General features: G+C 47.1%; 1 protein-coding gene and 1 non-coding gene across 2 annotated transcripts; both read right to left on the bottom strand.

Moving 5' to 3' along the window:
• Positions 1-721: 721 nt before the first annotated feature.
• PGD (phosphogluconate dehydrogenase) lies at positions 722-15,488 on the bottom strand. Its single transcript, XM_040263402.1, has 13 exons — positions 15,359-15,488; positions 14,693-14,768; positions 13,830-14,009; positions 12,247-12,312; positions 11,563-11,681; positions 9,544-9,613; positions 7,273-7,407; positions 5,237-5,426; positions 2,790-2,920; positions 2,397-2,530; positions 1,927-2,026; positions 1,658-1,780; positions 722-1,564 (listed from the first exon to the last, which is right to left on the bottom strand). Exons 1-13 carry the CDS (start codon positions 15,364-15,366, stop codon positions 1,445-1,447), a joined length of 1,452 nt encoding a protein of 483 aa, XP_040119336.1. The 5' UTR covers positions 15,367-15,488; the 3' UTR covers positions 722-1,444.
• A 3,658-nt stretch (positions 15,489-19,146) lies between these two features.
• On the bottom strand, positions 19,147-19,219 carry TRNAR-CCG. Its single transcript has one exon. It is a non-coding gene; the product is annotated as a tRNA-Arg (tRNA).
• Positions 19,220-21,956: the final 2,737 nt, after the last annotated feature.

The following is a 21,956-nucleotide window of genomic DNA, read 5'->3' as shown; positions in this document are numbered from 1 at the left end:
AGAATATGTACACAGGTATACCTGTGGCTGATTCATGTTGATGTATGGCGAAAACCATCACAACATCATGAAGTAATTGTTCTCTAAAAAATAATTTTTAGAAAGAAATGCAAAAAAAAAAAGAAAGAAAGAAAGAAATGCAGAATATGGGTTCCCCGCCCCAGACCTGCTGACTCAGAGCCTACTTCCTCCTACCCCCAACCACTGCCAAGCTCCACCCCCTGGCAGGGTGGTGGTTGTTAGCGGTGTATTCAGTGAAGATCTGCTTAACTTACACACCTGAGCACACAGAGGAGCCCTGCCAAGAACTGTCTCGGGGCTGGTTTTTAAAGTGAATTTACCAGTAAGTGCTAGAAGTAACATTTGGTTTCTTCAGAAATACCACTGCGTCCAGGACAGGCACACCCTCAAGTGGTGATTATTACCATTACCAATGATTACCAATAATAATAATTACCATTTATGTAAGTGCTTATATGTGTCAAGTGTCGTTCAGTTTTTACCAGGTGTATCTTCAAAATAGCCTTAAGGAGGCCAGAATTCTCCAGGCCAGAATACTGGAGTGGGTAGCCATTCCCTTCTCCAGGGGATCTTCCCGACCCAGGGATCGAACCCAAGTCTCCCAAGCTGCAGGTGAATTCTTTACCAGCTGGGCCACAGGGGAAGCATCTTAAGGAGGCAGGTATGATTACCCCCATTTTACAAATGAGAAAACTGAGGCCAGAGATCTTAAATAATTTATTTGTCTTAAGTCATACAGCTAGTAGGTCATAAGCTAGTTCACTCACTTCTTGACTATTTCCTCACCCTTCCCTCCAGAGTTAATCATTACCTAAATTTGGTGTTTCTGGTATTGGTTTTTTATTTTTTCTTAAAGAAAATAAAGAAGAAAATATTTAACAAGACTAAATAAAGGAAATAAACTAATTCAAATGTAAGGAAATCGGGTGCACATCTTTCTGCCAGTGAGGCTGTCTGTGGCTCAGTGTGGATGAGGTAAGACTACTTAAAGAGTCTGGAGAAAAAGCATAAATACGATTTTTTGTGTTTTTTTTTTTTCTTTTATTAAGTAAAAGGAAAGGGAGTTCAGGTGTGTGATACAAAGGTTCCAGTTTGATCAAATTCTACAAAACCCTTCCCCACCTTGATGAGAGCCGCTGCCTTCCTCACCCACAGGGGACCTGCGGGGAACGCTGCCTCGGAGAGCTGCCTCGCACACACTCCACTCCTGCTCTGTCCCAAGAGGCGAGGGCAGAGGGCGTGCTGGTTCTCTCAGAACTACTTGACACACAGAGACTCGGGCCAACTCTTCAAAGGAGTCTCTTACGACACACGATATTTTAAAAGATCTGAGCAGAAAGTAGGGCAGAGGGCCATGTAAGCAGTGCTGTGTGGCAAATGGAATGTACCGGTCTGCGGAGTTGTGGCTTGGAACAGAAGCCCATCAGGCGTTGTACGACGACGAGGACACGTTGCCCCCATGGCCTGTCCAGTTGGTGTGGATGAACTGGCCCGGCTTGGCCAAGAGTTCATAGGTGTGCGCCCCGAAGTAGTCGCGCTGAGCCTGGAGAACAAGGGACAGGCTGGTTAGGACAGAGGCAGGCACGGGACTCTGGCACCACCCAGGTGGATGTTCACCACCCACCCTAAAGCTTACCTGGATGAGGTTGGCCGGCAGCATCTCGTGTCTGTACCCATCGTAGAAAGAGAGAGCAGTGGTGAAGCAGGGCATGGGAATGCCTGCCTGGACACCAGTACTGATGGCCCGCCGCCAGGAGTCCTGAGCCAGAAAAGCAAAGCCAGAAACTAGTGACTAGCTCTCAGAAAAGACAACAGACTTTCAGGCATGCGTGAAAAGGCAGATGTCCTTCAGAGCAAAGCCCATGGAGACGGAACTCCCGTGCCGCCCAACTCTGGGCTACACACCTGGCAGTTTTCCACAGCTGACTTAAAGAAGTCATCCAGCAGTAGATTCTGAAGTCCTGGGTTTCGATCAAACGCATCTTTTATCTTTCCCAGGAATACACTGAAATAACCAAGAGAGAGAAAGTCGATGAATCTCAAGTAGCAGGCTGATGGTATGGCAGAAAGGAGGGGAAGTAACAGAAACCCCAGCGAGCTACGAAGGCACCTGTCCTCCTGACTCCACCCCCAAAACTTGCTGTATGGACCAGGAACACCGAAGTCCAGGTCGCGAGAGGTCTCGGCAGAGGGCACAACAGTGCACACAGAAGCACTTTAGACAGGGCAGTGTGGACCCTTGAGTAACTGACACACAGGAAGAAGGTGAGGTGACACGTAAAGCTGCCTGGTTGCCAGCGAAAGGACTCCGTGTACAGCTCCAGGAAAGCCCTTCTGAGAGCGCCTGAGCCCCTGGTTCCCCCACCAGCACTCACCTCCTGATGATGCAGCCGCCCCTCCACATCAGGGCGATGCCGCCATAGTTGAGGGTCCAGCCAAATTCAGTGGCTGCCTGTCTTAACAGCATGAAGCCCTGAGCATAAGAGATGATCTTGGAAGCATAGAGGGCCTGAAGATGGACACCAAGACTCATCAGAACTGCAGCCAGCACATGGATGCCCTATCCTCCTTGCCCCCTCCCCATTCTCCCCAGCAGCACAGATCCTACTGCCTCATCCCCACCCCCAGCAGTGAAAGGCCTACAGTTTAGCACAGGCTGCAGATCCGATCAAAGGGCAAGGCTGGACTGGCCCCCCTTCATGTGGCCTCAGGATGCTCTCTGGCAGCATCCCCTCCCCCACCCCCCCCCCACAGGGCCTGCACCCCACCTTTCGAATGTCCTCCAGGAATGATTTCTTATCTCCTTCAAACGGGATATTTTGAGGCCCCTTCAGCTTTTTGCTGGCTTGGATCCTCTCGTCCTTCAGAGATGATAAGCATCTCGCGAAGACGGCTTCTCCTGCGTGGGGGCAGGGGGTAAATAATGTGTCACCAATGTGCACACACAGAACCCAAGGAGGAGCGCTGGAGCTGGAGTGCGTGAGGACAGCAGAAGTGGAGCACGACTTCAGTTTTACAAAGAGCTGACAGTTTCAACCTTAGGCCACCAGAGTTAAAACAAACTTTCAAAAGAAGCTCGAATCAGTTAATCTGAAAATGAAAAGTCCAAATCAGTCTTCCATATAAACGTGGGTATTCAACCACAAAGACCACCATGAAATTCAAAGGGGGTGCTTTAAGGGGAAAAAGGAAGCAGCAAAATCACTATTATTAAGAATGGACTCAGTGTTGGTCCAACAGTAAAATTTCTGTTTCAGCTGGGAGGACTTTTAATTTTTAAATGCTCATCAATAACTCAATTTATTTTCTTTTAAGCACTAATACCCACAACTTTGAAACAACCAGTACATTCAGAAGTAACACAGACTTCAACCTTCATAAAATTACATTTTCTAATTCTTACAATTTAATTTTCGGTATATCCATGATCACTGTTGCAGTTTAACAGTTTTATTTCATTTGAGTAAAAAAAATTTCAATATAGTATTTTATCTTTTTGGCGAGGCAGGTGGCATAGAGGATCTTAGTTCCCTGACTGGGGATCGAACCCATGGTGCCTGCAGTGGAAGTGCAGAGTATTAACCACTGGACCTCCAGGGAAGTCCCTCAGTATAGTATTTTAAAATTAAGACCATTTGGTATCTTAAAAATCATCACTTATAAATATTCGCCCAATTGACAATTTGCAAAATTAGAATAATTGACCATTTTTCCCAACAGACAAAATGAAGTAAAACCTTTAGGAACTAACAGGGAACTCGGTTTTGAGGAAAGGATTCTGGCCATAGACTTGAGAGCGGGTATCTCCTTGGCCCTGTCCGCCTCTCTGGACTCCTGCACACACATGATGACTTAGCAGTCCTGGGTAGAGGCTTCGAAAGACAAAAGGCACAAGAAGGCAAGCGTGGTTTAACCGCAGGGTTGCTTAAAGATTAGACAGAAGACTCGCTTCCCCATTAGTTCAGCAAGCAAGAATGGCACCTGGCCAGGGAGGAAGCCTGCCTGCCGTCCATTAGGAAGGGACAAAGTCTCTGAAACATCCGAATAGGACTCTCTTGAGGGCTCTAACACTCATATATTTGAGTCAATGATGAATGAACCGCTCCCAGTTACTGGTCCTGTGGCCCGCCCCTAGATGGTATTCAGATTAGCTAAATAGCAGTCCACTTCCTTCTCTGTAAAGCTGGACTAACTGCTTCCCTCCTCACCAGGCCTGCAACCACCCTGTTCAATGTGAACAGTGAAGTGTAATTAACCACGAAACCAAAGTGGGAGGAGATTAGGAGGGAAAGGCAACCCCTGTCTGAAAGAGCCAACAGTGCTGGGGAGCCACTCTGCCAGGAGCAATGAAGAGCCTGTCAGTAAACAGGCCAGAGCCTGCCTCCATTCTTCTTTCCAGTCTTGCCAGATGTACCTATTTTATTCCTTTTCGTTTGTTTCTTTGCCACAGAGAAAGCCATGCGGGATCTTAGTTCCCCAACCAGGGATTGAACCTGTGCCCCCTGCAGTGAAGTCCCTATTTTATTCTTAAAGAACCATCATGCAGTTCTGTTAATCCTCTTAGTATTTTTATCTCTGCTGATTGTTTCCTTCTCTCTACATCTTTGAGTTTGATGTTTAGCTCATTAAGATAAAAAAACAAGGGTGGGAAGAATATAAGACAACTTCAGGACAGCAGTACTCTTCTAAGAAAGAAATATTAAAGGACTGGAAACACATAAGTAATATTTTATTAGATAACTGAGAAAAAACCTTAGCAAAATAGTAATAAATGTTGAGCACCTAAGCTTTTATTATTGTGTGAATTGTCATATGAAAAATTCCATTACAGTTACCTTTCCTATTAAAAAGACCTTACGTCACTGACTATAATTAAATCACTAATGTTAAAATGATCCAGGGACTTCCCCAGTAGCCCAGTGATTAGGACTCAGCACTTTCACTGCAGGGCCCCGGCTTCTGTCCCTGGTCAGGGAACTAAGATCCACAAACTGAGCAGTGTAGCAAAAAAAAAAAAAATCCTCAAAGTCAAACTGCAAAAGACAGTGATTCTGGAATTCATCTAAAAGCTCACATGACTGGCAGAAAGATTACAAAGAAGAGATTCAAAGGCAGCTTCAGCCTCTCTCACACTGTAACCTTATGCAAATGCATAAAGAGCAGACTGCACTTGATCAAAACCAAGACAGAGGTTCAGTCAAAAGCTGAGCATTACCGATGAGGGTGACGGGCACGCCGTACTCCAGGGCGGAGATGGCGGTCCACTTCCCGGTGCCCTTCTGCCCTGCGCTGTCCCGGATCTTTGGCAGCAGGTGTTTGCCATCAGCATCTTGGAACTTGAGAATATTGGCTGTGATTTCAATCAGGAATGAGTCCAGCTCTGTCTTATTCCATTCCTCAAAGGCCTGTGTGCAAGACATGAAAGAAAACAATGTGAGAGAAACCAGGGTTATACACAATGTGAGTGTAACCAGGGTTACACTCCCTTAATGGACTCATCCCTCCCCCCTGTCAATACTGACGATGCTCAAAGCTGCTCAACACCTGAAGCTAACCGGCTCTTCTCCAGACACCCGAACACTTCTCCCACCAGCTGTGTTATGCTAAGGGTCAGCTGTGTCTGATTGCAGCCTGTTGATGCTGGTCTTCTGATCACCAGACTGTGCTTCCCTGAGCCGGGTGTACCCTCACCTAGCATGCGTCTCTGTACAGTCACCTTTCTCCATCAGTCAGTCTGGAGAGCGGCCTCTTACATCCCTTTACTTTTCTTTACAATAATGATCATGAACTAGCTTTTTATAATCAGTCATTATTGTCTCTCTTCTCAAGATCCATGAGGGCAAGGACTTTGTTTTTTCTACTAATACATCCCCAACATAGAAGAGTGCCTGGCATATAATACAGTACTCATGTAAACCAATTAAATATGAACACACACAAAAAAGTAATGTTTCTATGAAAACTAAGTCATTGTTTTTGAAAGAATAAAGAAAAGTCAGTAAAACAAGGTAAATGGGGATGACACATTTAAAAATTAGGAGGAAAAGTAGAGAATCTGGAAGGATTCTGCGCTATGTGCCTTGCAAGTAAGCGTCTTTGAATCATGTTCCACTGGAAATAACTCAAAGGATGAACTCTAGATGAGAAGGTTGACTAGAATGCTGATCAGCATGGCCATACTTAAAAGGGCCCACTCATAAAATGATGGGTGAATGAACTTTTGAACATACCTGCCTATATTTTCTTTTTTGGGGACTGCGCTGTAAGGCATGTAGGGTCTTAGTTCTCCAACCAGGGATGGAACCCATGTCCTGTGCAGTGGAAGCTCAGGATAAGGGACTTCATTGGCAGTCCAGTAGTTAAGACTTCCACTGGTCAGGGAACTAAGATCCCACCTGTTATGCGGCCAAAAAATAAATGTTTGCCTATTTAATGATGCTGAAGTATCTGAAGAGTACTAACATCTGCAGTTTACTTTGAAGTATATGTTTCAAATATATATAAAATATATTTATTTATATAAAACTAATAGAGGGATGGACAGATACTCAATAAAGCAAGTACTTAATACAGTAAAGTGTTAGTGGTCTAGTCTAGGTTGTGTGTATGTAAGTGATCACTCAAATTCTTTCAGTTGTGTTGTATGTTTAAACACTTTCATAATAAAATGTTGGGGGAAATAGTTGTTTCCGTCTCTAGCTTTTTGATTAACTGTCAGCCAGTCCCCCCTTGATCAGAAAATCGGGCTTCTGTTGCCCCTCCCGTAAGGGACCCTGCAGCTGAGTGACACTGCCCTAAAACCCCGTCAGGGCCCTCGTGAGGGTGGTGATTACCATCAAGGGCCCCTGGCTGAGGGACCGCCTGTCAAATTTTGTGATCCTATTACTGAGAGCAGCCCTTGGGTTAGGCTGAGTCCAGCCAGGCCATCAGAATGATCAAGGGAAAAAAGAGTGAGCAAGGATTTACTGCTACCCACCTTGGGGCTTCCCAGGTGGTGCTAGTAATAAAAAAAATAAAATAAAAAAAAAAAACACCTGCCAATGCAGGAGACATGGATTAGATCCCTGGGTTGGGAAGATCCCCTGGAGAAGGAAGTGGCAACCCACTCCAGGATTCTCGCCTGGAGAATCCCCATGGACAGAGGAGCCTGGCGGGCTACAGTCCATGGGGTCGCAGAGTCAGACACGACCGAGCGTGCAGCACTCTCGCCCCGCCCCTGCCCTCCCTGGCCCCCTCCTCGTGCCATCTCACCTTGGCCATCTCCTCGTGCCCCATGCGCAGGACGTCCTTCATCAGGTGGTAGGCCTCACAGATGAGCTGCATGTCCCCATACTCTATGCCGTTGTGCACCATCTTCACAAAGTGTCCCGCACCCTCGTCCCCCACCTGTTAGAGCCACAAGCCAGGAGGCCTTCAGGAGCCCACAGAACACACCAGAGGAGCCCGTGTCTGACTCTTTGGCCAGGCTCCCTCCCCAGACAAAAAGAATGAAGAAGTGTCCATAGTATTTTCAACTGCAAGGGGAAAAGAACCTGGCCAATTACACCACTTGTACTTTAAACAATATAGAAATGTTCTGGAGTTGTAATGGCCACCGAGGGGTAAGGAGACCTCAGATGCAAGGTCTGGCCCTCAACCATGTAAGCCCAGAAATGTGTTCTCCCCAGGGTGCCAGAGTGGACAAGGTACCGATATATAATAAAGCCAGCAAGGTTATAAAACCACAATGCCAGTCTGTGAATTTATGATGAGAAATTTAACTTAGTGTGGTGACCAGCGTTAGTCCAAGTGACACCCTTCTCTGTCCCTGTGGACAAGCCACAGGGGAAGCCAGAGTACCTGAAAACTGGCTGGAGGACAAGGAGTCTGGACAGGGAGGGTGACAGGGCATCAGACTGCATGTCAGGTGCTGCCATCTCCAGGACGGGGACATGCCGGGACGTGCCTGCCCGTGGACGGTGCTGGTGGCCCAAGCGGTGTCCCCACAGCCACAGGGCCGGGAGGAATGCTGTCCCAGGTCACCCTTACTCGGAGGCTTCCTCCGCCCACCTTTCCACTGCTGACCTACCCCCTCCTGGTTTTGACACTTTCTTTGGCCATGAAATCACATGGCTAATAACACCTTGCTTCACCCCTTCCTTCCTGTAACTTCAGTACTGAACTAAGGGGGGCCCACTTTTAGTGTCTAGACCAGTTTTTTCAATAACCTAAGGGTAAGGCTTGGCGCTATGGAAAATCAACTAGAGTTGACCAAGATACACAGGCAAGTACTGTTATTTTCTCCATGGTTATGTCCTAAATGTATCTAAGAAAAAGTTACTGCCACTGCACCTTCATTTTTACTGTAGCAATTTATTCAAGGAACAAACTCCCTTCCCAATGCTCCACACTTGTGAGGAACTTACTCAGTCCTCTGAATCACAGCACCAGCCTCTCTTGACACAAGGGGTTCTGACTGACCTCAGTGACAATGGGTTAAAGTGTGAGGGCAGCTTAGTCACCAGGCCCTGTCAGGCCCAAGCATGGGGAGGGCCCCTCATTCCCTGTGTCCTTGAGTTCTTGTTTCATCCCTACCTTTTATCTCATGTAAAACAAAACATCATAAAAATGGCAAGTAGAATAAAATTCCAGGGGAATAGGAGCTAAAGCGATCTTGGAGGTCACCCAGCCCAACCCCTGTATTTGACAAATGAGAACACTGAAGCCCATGGATGACAGAGACTGAAGCCCATGGAAGACAGTGACTAAAGCCCACAGACGACAGAGACTGAAGCCCAGGGGACACAGTGACTGAAGCCCAGGGGACACAGGGACTGAAGCCCAGGGGGCCCAGGGGCCCAGGGACCACCTAACGTCACAGTTCTGGTTAGTGGGGAGCCAGCATGACAACTCAGGTGTCCCCAGCCCAGCACTCTGTTCATTGACAGGATGGACTGAGGCTGTAACAAGAGACAGAATGTATTTTATTCATAACACTAAATATAGGAAGGGGAAGTATAAGCCTTGGCCTCTGTCCCATTCAGTGAGGGCAAAAAGCTGCAGCTTTTCTGTGCTAAGCTAGCACAGAGTACCCATCCCAGGAGCAAACTCCACATTTGATTCTGACATTTTTTTTTTGGCTGTGCAGCTTGTGGGATCTTAGTTCCCTAACCAGGGACTGAACCCAGGCCATGGCAGTGAGATCGTGAAGTCCTAACCACTGGACTGCCAGGAAATTCCCTTGGCATTCTTTCTTTAGCCATGAAGTAATATGACTAAAAAATCAGTTCACCTTGTCTTTCCTGATCCTTTTTTAAGGAATCCATATTTTAGATGAATTGAAAAGGGCTGCTTTTAATATCAACCTCCAGTTATGAATATTAAGATACAAGGAATGTACAATAGATACATTTTAGACACCAGCTATGCTAGTGACTTAAAAGACTGAGGCACTCATGTGACAAAGCAAACCACCGGGCCTGCAGTGATTCTCTGCACCCTCTGCCCGTGATGCCAACCGCTCGAGCGGGGCCCAGAACCTACCCAGTCACAGCAGGGTTCTCCTGTCCCCACTTTGGCGGCGATGCCTTGGAAGATGGCCTTGATGTGGGGCCTGTGGGAGGGAAGCACGTGGTTCAGCTGCCAAGAACAAAAGGGCTGAGGGCTCCCTTAAGTTCTCAAGGACGGCCCCTCCCACCCAATTTTTCCCTTCTAATGGAAGGTGGGAGTGCCCTCGAAAAAGTCATGCATAAGCTAAGTCCTCAAGGTAAGCCAGTCAGAGGCTGCAGACTATCTGATTTGAGATAGGAGACAAAAAGCCTGGGCGGAAGGGTCAGCAAGGCCCCAGGAGAAACTTCTGTGCCTCTCAGAAGACACTGCGGCCCCCACCGTCCCCACAGAGCCTTCTGTTGTCTAGAATGATGTTATCACGGACAGACAGAACCCGGAAGCGCTTCCAAGAGCTGTGTACTCCTTATCGTTCGGAGAAAAAGCAGCTGCTCTGTGTTCCTTGCACGCCTCCTGTACCTCCCGACACCTATTGCTAACCAATACAGGCTACTTCACAAAAGGGATTCGGTGAAGACACGAAATCTGACAGGGCTGCACAGGATGAGGGGCCGAGGCAGCTCCACTTTAACCCTTTAGAGCTTCCCTGAGCTTGACTCACCTTTCAGGTAAAAGGACCATTTCTGCTCCTGACGGGTCAGTCAGGAAAATGTATTTATGGGAACTGGAGCACTCATGAATGTCTGTATAGCACTTCCGGGGGTACTGTCTGCAATTCTAACAGCCCTCCCTGGGCAGTACCCAAGGTAAATCCTTTTAAGCTTTTGAGAAGCAGGAAGGCCTCTGCCTCTAGATTTTAACACAGTGAAGAGAATCATTAGGGAAAGACTGAAGGCAGGAGAAGGGGGGACAGAGGACGAGATGGTTGAATGGCGTCACCGACTCGATGGACATGAGTGAATAAGCTCTGGGAGTTGGTGATGGACAGGAAGCCTGGTGTGCTGCAGTCCACAGAGTCGCAGAGTGGGACATGACTGAGCGAATGAACTAACTAATCATTAGGGGAGTAATTAAAAGGATAACCTTCCCCAATAAACCCCTCATCTCTGGGGACTGGATTTCATCACTCCTTTTTTAATAAATTCTTCTTTTTTTTAAAACTTTTTTTGTCCAAGCCTCAAAGCATGTAGGATCTTAGCTCCCCAATCAGGGACTAAACCCATGCACCCTACAATAGAAGCTCAGAGTCTTAACCGTAAGACTGCCAGGGAAGTCCCCCGATCACGCCTTACTTTATTGCCTAAGTCTACAATATATGGAAACCAAACTCATTCAAAAAAGCACATTACCTGTCCATGTCTCCCCCACAGGGATCCTTCCTTTTCTATTTCTTTCTCTCCTGCTCCATCTATTGTCCTCTGTCTGGCTTTCTCTTTTCCTGCAGCCTCAGCAGTGGTGTTTCCCTCAGTCTAAGTTACACATAACTAATTACTTGCATCTTTTCATTTTAATCCTCTACCCGGCTTATCACCCCAACCCCTGTGTCTCATACAGCCCACCTGTTTCATCATCACAAGAGCACCTACCTTCCAGCTGACTACCTGTCCTCTTACACACAGCACAGTGAGCAATGTAAAACTCGTTTCTTCCTTAGTTAAGGAAAAACTCCACCTGGTTTCCAGGGAACGGAAGAGGCCCCATCTGACTGCCTTTACTCACAGTGATTAACTATACCATATCTGAGCTGAAGAGGCAAATCTTACTCCTAAGTCCAGACAGTGCATTATCTGAGCTGCCTTCTTAAAGCCTCTGAACCCTTGAAACCTACTTAGAACTTCCATTATGGGTACTGGAGGAAATAACAGAGAAAAAAAGGAAAAGAGAAACAGGCACACACATTACATCAAAGCAACAAGCATAAAAGACTATGTCCAGCATCTCCCATTCCCATCACTCAGACTGCACAGAGGAGAGTAGGTGGCAGGGCTGGCCTCCACCCACACATCTCCAGGTCCAGCTCCCTGTGCCCACGCAGGTGGTGCCCACGGTACTCACCAGGCCTCCTTGTTCCCTCCCGGCATAAGCGACGGGCCATAGCGGGCCCCGTCCTCTCCACCACTAACTCCGCTCCCCACGAACAAGATGCCCTTATCCTTGAGGTCTCGGCACCGTCTCTACCGGAAAGAAAAAGAGTTTCATCATGTTTCCTAAAATCAGTTTCTCCCACCATATGAAACAGGTATGGACATCCCACATTTGAGTTCAGTGACCCAAGAATCCAAGAATAACCTGGCCATTCAAGATATTTAATTCCCTCAGTTTGGGAACTTAAAATAATAAAGCCAAACATACATTCTCACCTTACAGACCTTGTACAATAAGACTCAATGAAGAGGTGGTTTAATACAAGCATGACTTACGGCCATTCGGCACTTAAGTTGTACCGGGACTTTCCCAGCACATGAACCCATTAGAGCAGCAGTCCTCACCCATACTGCCCAATGATGTATAATGGATTGGTGAAGAGAAAGGGACATGAGCATCAACGCCCAGCCTGCTGAGTCTAAACAGCAGTCATCCTTCTGAGTTACATGCGTGACCAGTGAGAACCTCATCCATCAGTCCCCAAAGAATCAGCACCACAGAAGCATGTCATCTCTTCCGTTACATGTGCAGCACTGCTACTTTTTTCCAAAATGTTCCCAGAACCTAGAAGAATGTGGACTGAGGAACACTCACCATGGTATCCCTGTATTCAGAATTTCCTCCATCAATGATGATATCACCAATGTCTAGCAAAGGTACCTATTAACCAGACACCAGCATTAAGGCAAAGAAATGAAAGACAAAAATAAATATACCTTGACCAGTTAAAACAAACAAGAATTTATCCCAAATAAACCCAGCCTGAAAGTGTGTGTCTGTGTGTATATAAAGTTTAATCTTCAACAATCCTCTTTGAGGCTAGAATTGAAAGTCAAAGTGTCAATCACTCAGTCATGTCTGACTCTTTTGTAAACCCTTGGACTGTAGCCCACCAGGCTCCTCTGTACATGGAATTCTCCCGGCAAGAATACTAGAGCAGTTTGCCATTTCCTTTTCTGGAGGATCTTCCCAACCTAGAGATAGAACCCAGGTCTTGCACAGTGCTGGCAGATTCTTTGCCATCTGGCCACCAGGCCAGGGAAACCCTATTTAAAAGCTTAGGGCTAGCAAGCAAACCCAGTCAGAACTCTCCACAACTGAAATAATTTTTTTTAACTAAGATTTTTACAACAAACAAATCCTACTTGGAAAATTTTTTATTTCCAATGGGTACCACATGTTTGATTTATATTCCTAGATTGGATTAGTTTTAAAAGATCTATAAAATCTCTGCCTGGAACAGAAAGTGGGTCCAGTAAATATCCAATGGTTTGGTATATGAATAAATGATTTGATCGCCACCATTTGAAGATGGCAGGAAAAGACAGGCGTTGAATGAGAATATCTTCCTACGGCTCACCAACTAAGCTGGCTTTATCGTTCAGTCTCCTCCTACAAGGGAGATTCACTATTCAACCTCCCCCGAGAAGGCTCCAGTTTACATTACTTAATACTGTCCTGTGCTGAAGAGTGGACTTCCATGGTGGCTTAGATAGTAAAGAATCTGCCTCCAATGCAGAGACTCAGGTTCGATCCCTAGTCAGGAAGATCCCCTGGAGAAGGGAATAGGTACCCATTTCAGTATTCTTGCCTGGAGAATTCCATGGACAGAGGAGCCTGGTGGGTTACAGTCCAGGGGTTCCCTAAGAGTCAGACTCTCTCACATGCACACACTGAAGAGTACTCTGCAATTTTCCAGTTCATTCTGTCTGAACTAATCCTGGGCAGCCTGACATCTTACTACACAAAAAATCTGGTGTGTCATTTATCACAACGTTCTTCTTTAGGTCATTTTTCTTTTTCAACAGAGGCATAGTGGAGTCTTAACCACTGGACCTCTAGGGAAGTCCCAGAACTGGAAGTTTTTTTTGAACATCAAAGATAGAGTTCACTGAGATTACTGGTATTTCTATTCTGGTTGATAATAAATTCTTACTGACATGTCTCTTGCCTCAGAATTTTATATACAAAGAATTATTACCACCCAAGGTATACTGTTACTTAATTAGTGCCAATCAAGTTAACCACCACTGAGTCATTAAAGCAGCAGTTTTGTCAGAAGTGAGCAGACTGCATCTAGAAACTGAAAAGGGACAAAAGTTCTTAACCAAAAAGCAGTGAAACAGCTAAAGGAAGTCCTGCCAGATGAGTGGCAGCTGGGAGAGAGCCGGCCTTACCAGTTTCTCAATGAAATCATCGACGGCCTGACCGGCCTTCACAAGCAGGATGATCCGCCGTGGCTTCTTCAGCTTGGACACCATTTCCTCCAAGGAGTGAGCGCCAAGCACCTTGGTGCCCTTCGCCTCATTAGCCAAGAAGTCATCAACTTTGGAGACTGTCCTATTAAAAGCACAGACCTAGAAGGACAAGGGGCCTGATTAGGAGACCTAGGACACAGAAGACCTTCAGACTGAGGATCAAGGGACAATGGGTTTCTATGCAGCCCAAGGGTTTGGGAAGGGAGGACCCTGATTCTAACTTTTCTCCAACCACGTGCTGATGGATCACCGTGAAGTTAATTCTAACAGGATAAAAAAGCACAGGGCTGGATATAAGCAAAGGTCAACTGCCCGTAACATATTGGGCCAGAACCTGTCACTATTTGGTTAGGACTTAAATCTGGGAACCGGCTAGTTCCAGATTGTTACATTTTGTCACTGATAATCCTTGTATCTAAGCCAGTTTAGTACTCACACCCAAACTTTTCTCCAGAGCCCATTAGGCAATAAAGTTAGAGATCTACACTTTTGGAGGAATTTCTCCTCCTCAGGAGAGGGGCAGGTTTACTCAAGGCCACCTTACAGAATGGGCGGATCCATTCAGCAGGACTCCTTCCTGAGAGGACTGTCGAGTGGGCCCTCCCACCCCCACATGTAAAGTGGAGCTTCTCTCTCTTGCAAAAATGTTAAGCAGCAACAGAGCACATAGAAAGAGAACCACATTCCAGGTTACAAGGGATCTTCCAAATCAGAACAGTCCCCAGCACTCAGGCTAAGGCACGGAGGACACCTAAGGGAAGAGTGTGCCCCTCCCCACTTACCACAAAGCCATGGTCATTCATGTTCAAAATTAAGTTCTGGCCCATGACAGCCAGTCCAATCAGGGCAATGTCAGCTCTGAAAGACGGGAAGAGGAACAAAGGAAACTTGTCAGTTACACTTAATTCATCACAACTCAAGAGTTTTCTAGCTTTTGATACAATTAACAACTCGTCTTAAATTTCCTCTAGCCCACTCCTCCCTTTTGCACTTTAGACCCCGGGGTTGCAGCCTTCAGGCCAACCCCCATCGACCACTTCGCGGGTCCCCAAGCTCTCCTGGACCAACGACACATGCACAAGGAGAGGGTTCACGGCACAGTCTTTTCTGCGCTACGGCCGAGCTGGTGATGACGCGTCCGAGGCCTTCCGTCTCCGCAGGCGGGCCGTCCAGGGGCCCGAGCTGCCCTCGGCCACGCCTGTCCCCTCCTCTCTCTCCTTTCCTGGGAACGGGATCCGCCCGCGTCACCGCGAGGCGCAAAGGAGCTGGGTCCCAGGAAAGGCGAAGCCGCGGGGCTGGCATGGGGTCCGGCGCTTCTCTGGAGGTCCCGGCTCCGGGCGCCACGAGGCCGGGCTCTGGAGACCCCCGGGGCGAGGCGACGTCAAGGGCGGCTCCGGTGTCCGCGCCGGCCCACAGAAAGTTCCCTCGCCACCCGCGGGGTCACTCACTGGGCCATGGCGGCGACGGCGGCGACGGCAAAGCGGGCTGGAGCAAGCACACCCGAAGTGCAGGGAGCGCACGGCGAGGATGACCCGGGCTGAGTCCCGATCCGGCTCGCCCTGGGAGGCTCTGGCCGCGGTTTTCCAGTGCTGGCCAATCGGAAGGACGGGGCGGAGTCTTGATGCCACCCCATTGGTCCGGCCCGGCGCCTGTTAGACCACCTGAGGAAAGTAGGCCCGCCCACTCCTAGGGCTGGTTCAGGAGAGCGCCGAGCACATCGATGACATCGCCTGCTCGCCCGCGGGGGTGTGGCGCGGGCGGTGGGCGCGGGTCCCGGGCAAAGGACACGTAGGCCCTGAGTTCTACTCTGAGCCTCGGTCCGGAAGAGTGGTGGCTCACGTCGGGCCACCCTTTCCAGTGCAGCGGGCACTTGGACGCCTGTTGTCCAAGTGTCCATCACTCCCTCCCTTCGCCGCGCGCACTCTGGGGATGATGCGTGGAATTGCTCCACCCTGGACAGGGCCCGAGGTGCATTCTTTCCTTTTTCAATTTTTATTTGGCTGCGCCTGGCTCTTAGTTGCTGCTTCAGGGATCTGTAGTTCTAGTTGGATCGTAAGAACTCTCAGTTGTGGCGTGGGGGATCTTAGTTGCCCCACCAGGCATCAAACCCAGACCCCGCAGTCTTAGCCACTGGAGCACCAGGGAAGTCCCCGGAGGTGTATTATTGTCTGTAGACACATGTGACGAGTGCCAAGAAACGTTGCTCCTCACCACGACCCTGTGGGGAAGACGTGTTGCCTCTTTTTACAGGTGAAGAAACAGGCTCAGAGAGCAGGTGGGGATGTACTTGCTGGGCTGCGATGGGGCCTGGCTTGAAGGTCGAGAAGCCACGTAAGGGTGAACTGGCAGTTCAGGGCATTAAATACCATCTCCCACGGGCACAGTCCCTGGTGCACGAGGCGTCTTCACTCTCAGCCCTGAACCCTGCCGCCTCCTGTGCAGATGCCCGTGAACGAAGCTTAGCTCCTCAGGTGCCTTTTAGAGTTTCGTTCTGTTTTCTGTGGATGCTTGGTGTCACCTAAACAGTGCCTTGCGCATAGTAAGTGCTCAGCAGCTGCTTAACTACTAGAATCACTCAGCCAGTAAATGGCTAGATAGTGACCCAGTTGTGACCCATTCAAGGCTATTTCCATGGCACCAACTGCGGCAGGTTAATTTGTAACATAGGTTTTAACAGATACTGTTACAACTTCCACCTTAGCAGAGGTCCCACTATAGAGCTTTTTTGCCTATTGAAAGTCCTGTGTTAGTTAAATCACAGAAACAATGTTTCTGTTAATGCAATGTTTCTGTTAATTCTGTTAATGCAATAGTGGAATCTTACTCTGAAATTTTAAAATGGTATCACAACCCACTTTATCTTGTATGTACCTATCCTATATGAGGGTTTCTCCACTAGAAACATTCTTTGTATCAGTTTTTTTTTTTCCTTGAGTTGCTTCCATATTTGCCTGGTTTGCGCTGGCCATGTCTTATTACACTTCTTAGCATACAATTTTTCTTTTCTTTTTACTCTCCGGTTGCCTGGCAGTCACGTTCATGGACTGTGGTTGACTCACAACACAGATGTCTAGGTGGAGCCAAGCTTAGCACAGAACTTCCTCCTGAGGGCAAGAGCAGTCCCTGCCCATGGGTCCCTTCTTGCTTCTATGGGTGCAGAATATAGCTGTAAGCAAGCCTTGTGTTTATTTTAAAGCTGTAACCAAGGTGCCCAGCTGCCCTCATCGCTACCCTGAATGGGAAGGAAGTGACTAGGGAGATATGAACTGATAAGCCAGGCAAACCAGAGCATGAAAGCTGACTGCCACAGTGAGCCCTGCACTGAGACCTGAGCCTTAATCCCATTTCTACCCAAATGGGGGATTTGGTAGCTTTAGATGAACCAGCTGGTCAGAATCTTGGAGCTCTTTCAGCCCAGTGTCCCTAAACTCCAGTGGTATTTATTGGCTCATCAAATCTTTGTTGCAGTATTCAGGCTTCTCTCTAGTTGCAGTCCTGCAGGCTTAGATGTGTGTGTGGCATCTTAATTCCCAACCAGGGATTGAACCTGCATCCCCCGCATTGGAAGGAAGATTCTTAACTACTTGATCACCATGGAAGTCCCACAGGGAGCTTGTTCAAAGTGAATTCTGAGGCCACAGGTCTGGGATAGGCCAAGAAATGTGCATTTTGTCAAGACCCCCTGGTGATTCTGAGTGCTGGAGGAAAGAATTCTCAAAGAGTGATCAGGACCTCTGGAAGTCTTTGAGACCCTTTCCAGGGAAGTGGGGACAGAGCTATTTCCTGGTATTATTTGCCTTCTTCATTTTCTTTCTCTCACAAGTGTACTGTGGAGTTTCCCTAGGGGCTGCATCACATGTAACACAGACCAGATTAAATGTAGAAATAGATATGAGAATCCATCTGTCTTAAGCTGTTTGAAGCAGGGTGTTCGTTAGATTTAAATAAACTGTCAGACAATACCACTCATCTCAGCAGGAGACAGGGGTTTGATCCCTGAGTTGGGAAGATCTCCTGGCAAAGAGAATGGCAACCCACTCCAATATTTCTGTCTGGGAAATCCCATGGACAGAGGAGCCTGGCAGGCTACAGTCCATGGGGGTCACAAAAGAGTCAGACACAGCTGAGCACACACGCACCGCTCATCTCACTACATTTCCTTTTCTTTTGGAAAATTGTTATTCCAAAGTTTTTTTTTTCTTAATGGTAAATATTAATAGACATAACTTACATAAACAAGAGCTTGTTGTGTCTTCAATAATTTTTAAGAGTGTAAAGTTGTCCTGACATCAACAAGTGTGAGATCCACCGATCTAGCCCAACTCATATTTTAGGGAAGGAGGAAATTCGGGCTTGGAGAGCTGAGACTTGCTGAGTCACACAGTGAGGCACTAGAACTATCTGGTGGGATGGACTGGATGCTCTCCAAGTCCTGCTCAGTAAACCTGGAATCAGGAGACAGCCTCAGTGGCTGGGGGCCTGTTGACCCAGAAGTCAGATCAAATGGCTTCTCAAATGATCCAAAATGTCTTTCTTGGAGGCTGCTGGCTGGAGAAGGAAAAGCAATAGGTTTTGGTGGCACTCTGACCTTAGCTGGCTCCAGTTCCAGTTCTTTCTAGCTGTGCAACTGGGGCAAGTTATCAAATCTCAGAGTTTCCTCACGTGTGAAACAGGATTGACAAGATCTCACAGGGAAGCACTAGGGTTAAATGAAGCCCACTGGACTTGCGTCTGGTACTTAGAACTCATGTCTTAGTTTCTCCCTTTGTTATGAAAGTCTCAGAAAGGAGAGACATAAACCACAGTGGAAAATAGGGCTGAATTTAAAAATTGCTCTTAGCTTTCTTGTGAAAGCTTCTGGGGAGTGGGGTAGGAAAACACTTTCACAGCTTCTTGCCATGCTTTCACAGATCAAACCCATATGGTGAAAAAGTGGTCTGTTACTTGAATTGTTTGCTGTAGAAAATCTTCCCACTTGGCAGTGACATGCCCATGCATTTCACAACATCAGTTTTTCCAGTCCAAACACACCATTCCAGGCATCCCCTCCTTTTCCCCTTGATCATTACCTCAGTTCTACACCCTTCAGGATGCACCAGCATCCCTCCCCCTTTTAATTTCACTTATTGGCTGTACTGGGTCTTAGTTGCAGCACACAGGATCGTCTACCTTCACTGCGGCACACAGGATCTTTAGTGGGGCATGCAAACTCTTAGTTGTGGCATGTGGGATCTATTTCCCTGCCCAGGGATTGAACCTGGGCTCCCTGCATTCGGAGTGCAGAGTCTTAGCCACTGGGCCACCAGGGAAGTCCCAGTACATCCTGTTCAAAGTGCTTTTTTCTCCCCAGAGGATCCCAATTGTCTGGAACATATGCTTAGTCTGAGCTTGGTCCGCAGGGCTGACCAACGTGACCGACTTAGTTGCTCAGTCATGACCGACTCTCTGTGACCCCATGGACTGTAGGCCGCCAGCCTCCTCTGCATCAAATTCTCCAGGCAAGAATACTAGAGTGGGTAGCCATGTCCGCCTCCAGAAGATCTTCCTGACCCATGTCTCCTGTACTGCAGGCAGATTCCTTACCATCTGAACCACCAGGGAAGCCCTTCACACTAGCCAGGGAGGTGAACACAGCCCTTTCTCTGCTAGATCTCCAGCCCAGGTAATAAATTTTACTTTCAAATTCAAGCAAGGACTGCCATCTTCCGCCCCCCCGCCCCCCCACCCCAATACACAACAGTGTGAGACAAGGACTCACTTCTGTCCTCTTCTCTTAGGCTGTGTTCCAGACACTGAATTGCTTTCTGGTTCCAGAGAAGGGCCTGAGTTCTGCTTGGCCTGCTCTTGTCCTTGTTACCTCCCACCACCTTGCAGTCTTGGCTCATGGGTTCCTCTTTTCCCAGGAAGACTTAAGACCCCATGTGCCTGTGGGAACAGTGCTTGCCACAGCCTGCCTTCATTTCCATCTCCATCACTGTACTGCTCATCCAAGGGGACAGGGACCATGTCTGTCTCATTCTGAAGTGTGTTTCTATCACCGTCCTATGCCCTGCACTTAACAGATGGTCACTAAAGGTTGCTACTGAATGATAGTTTTATAAAAGGGGCACCATTCAAGCCAGTTGGTCTGGGACAGTCCTTTTTCACACTTGTTTTCTTACATAGTTTTCACAGAAATCACTTTCATTTCTCACACTTGTTCTGGCTTGAATGACATATTGGCAACCTATTGTAAAATGATATCATCACTTCTTCATAGTACTGTACTTCAAAAAAAAAAGATTTATTGAAGTATAATTTATAGGCAACCCAATTCATCCATTATAAAAATGTACAGTTGGATGATTTTTAGTTAACTTACACTGTTGTATAACTATCACCACAATCCTTTTGAGAACACTTCCATCACCCCCAGAAGTTCCAACACCCCCAAAATGCCTTTGTAGTCCGTCTCTGCTCCCTCCCCAGCCCCAGAAACATGTGATCTACTTAATGTCTGTATGCTGCTGCTGCTGCTAAGTCGCTTCAGTCATGTCTGACTCTGTGCGACCCCACAGACAGCAGCCCACCAGGCTCCCCCGTCCCTGAGATTCTCCAGGCAAGAATACTGGAGTGGGTTGCCATTTCCTTCTCCAATGCATAAAAGTGAAAAGTGAAAGTGAAGTCGCTCAGTCGTGTCTGACCCTCAGCAACCCATGGACTGCAGCCTTCCAGGCTCCTCCATCCATGGGATTTTCCAGGCAAGAGTACTGGAGTAGGGTGCCATTGCCTTCTCCACTGTCTGTATGGTTTTGCTTATTCTTAGAAATATGGAATAATATGTAATCTTTGTGACTGGTTTCTTTCACTTAGCATAATGTTTTTGAGGCTTATCCATGTTATTGTATTTACAGAGTAGTACATCCCTTTTTGGAGAAGGCAATGGCACCCCACTCCAGTACTCTTGCCCGGAAAATCCCATGGACAAAGGAGCACGGTAGGCTGCGGTCCATGGGGTCGAGAAGAGTTGGACATGACTGAGCGACTTCCCTTTCACTTTTCACTTTCATGCATTGGAGAAGGAAATGGCAACCCACTCCAGTGTTCTTGCCTGGAGAATCCCAGGGATGGGGGAGCCTGGTGGGCTGCCGTCACTGGGGTCGCACAGAGTCAGACACGACTAAAGTGACTTAGCAGTAGCAGCAATGACTAATAAGGCTGAAGACATTTTCAAGTGCTTATTAACTGTTCATGTATCTTCTTTTTTTTTTTTTTTCATGTATCTTCTTTAGTGAGTTAAAAAAAAAAAAAAAAGACACCCATTCAGACCCTTCCCTTGTTCGATTTGGGGACTTGCCTGGTGGTTCAGTGACTAAGACTTGGCACTCCCAATGTAGGAGGCCCAGGTTCGATTCCTGGTCAGGGAGCTAGAGCCCAAAAGCTGCAACTAAAGATCCTTCGTCCCAAACTAAGACCCCCGAGCAGCGAAATAAACAAGTATTTTTTGAAAAAGTACAATTTTCCCACTAACGCATTTCTCCTGTTCTGCTTCCTCCAGAACATTATGTCACCATGTCACCTTAGTTCCTCTGGGTTATGACACTTTCTGGTCTTTTCTTGTTTTTTGTTTTTATGACCTTAACAGTTTTAATTCTGGGTCTTTTGCCATTTCCATATAAATTTTAGAGTCAGTTTGTTGATTTCTACATGAAATGCCCCTAGGATTTTATAGAGAGGGTACTGAAGCTATAGATTATTTGGAAGAGTTGCCATCTCCATTGATTTAGATCTTCTTTGCTTCAGCAGTGTTTTGTAGTCTGAGTGTAGAATCTTTGCTTCTTTCATTAGATGTATTCCAAATACAATTTTTGCTCTTACTGTGGGTGAAATTTTTCTAATCTCATTTGTATATTGTTTATACAAAGAAACACAACTAATATTTGTACATTGATCTTCTGTCTGGAGACTGTGTCATCTGTAAGCATCTCATCTTTTAATAAACACAATTTTACTTCTTTCATATCTGAACACGTTTTCTTTTCTTTGCCTGTTGTAGTGGCTACAGTC

Source organism: Oryx dammah, unplaced genomic scaffold, assembly GCF_014754425.2.
Source record: "Oryx dammah isolate SB20612 unplaced genomic scaffold, SCBI_Odam_1.1 HiC_scaffold_21, whole genome shotgun sequence".
NCBI classification, from domain to species: domain Eukaryota; kingdom Metazoa; phylum Chordata; class Mammalia; order Artiodactyla; family Bovidae; genus Oryx; species Oryx dammah.
This window is presented reverse-complemented; position numbering and strand designations above follow the sequence as displayed.

Coding starts and splice junctions, on each gene's coding strand:
- PGD (XM_040263402.1), bottom strand. Junction 11,682..12,246: donor CTGAATACAGGGATACCATG/GTGAGTGTTCCT, acceptor TCTTTCCGGTAG/AGACGGTGCCGAGACCTCAA. Junction 1,781..1,926: donor CAGCTGTGGAAAACTGCCAG/GTGTGTAGCCCA, acceptor TTTCTGGCTCAG/GACTCCTGGCGGCGGGCCAT.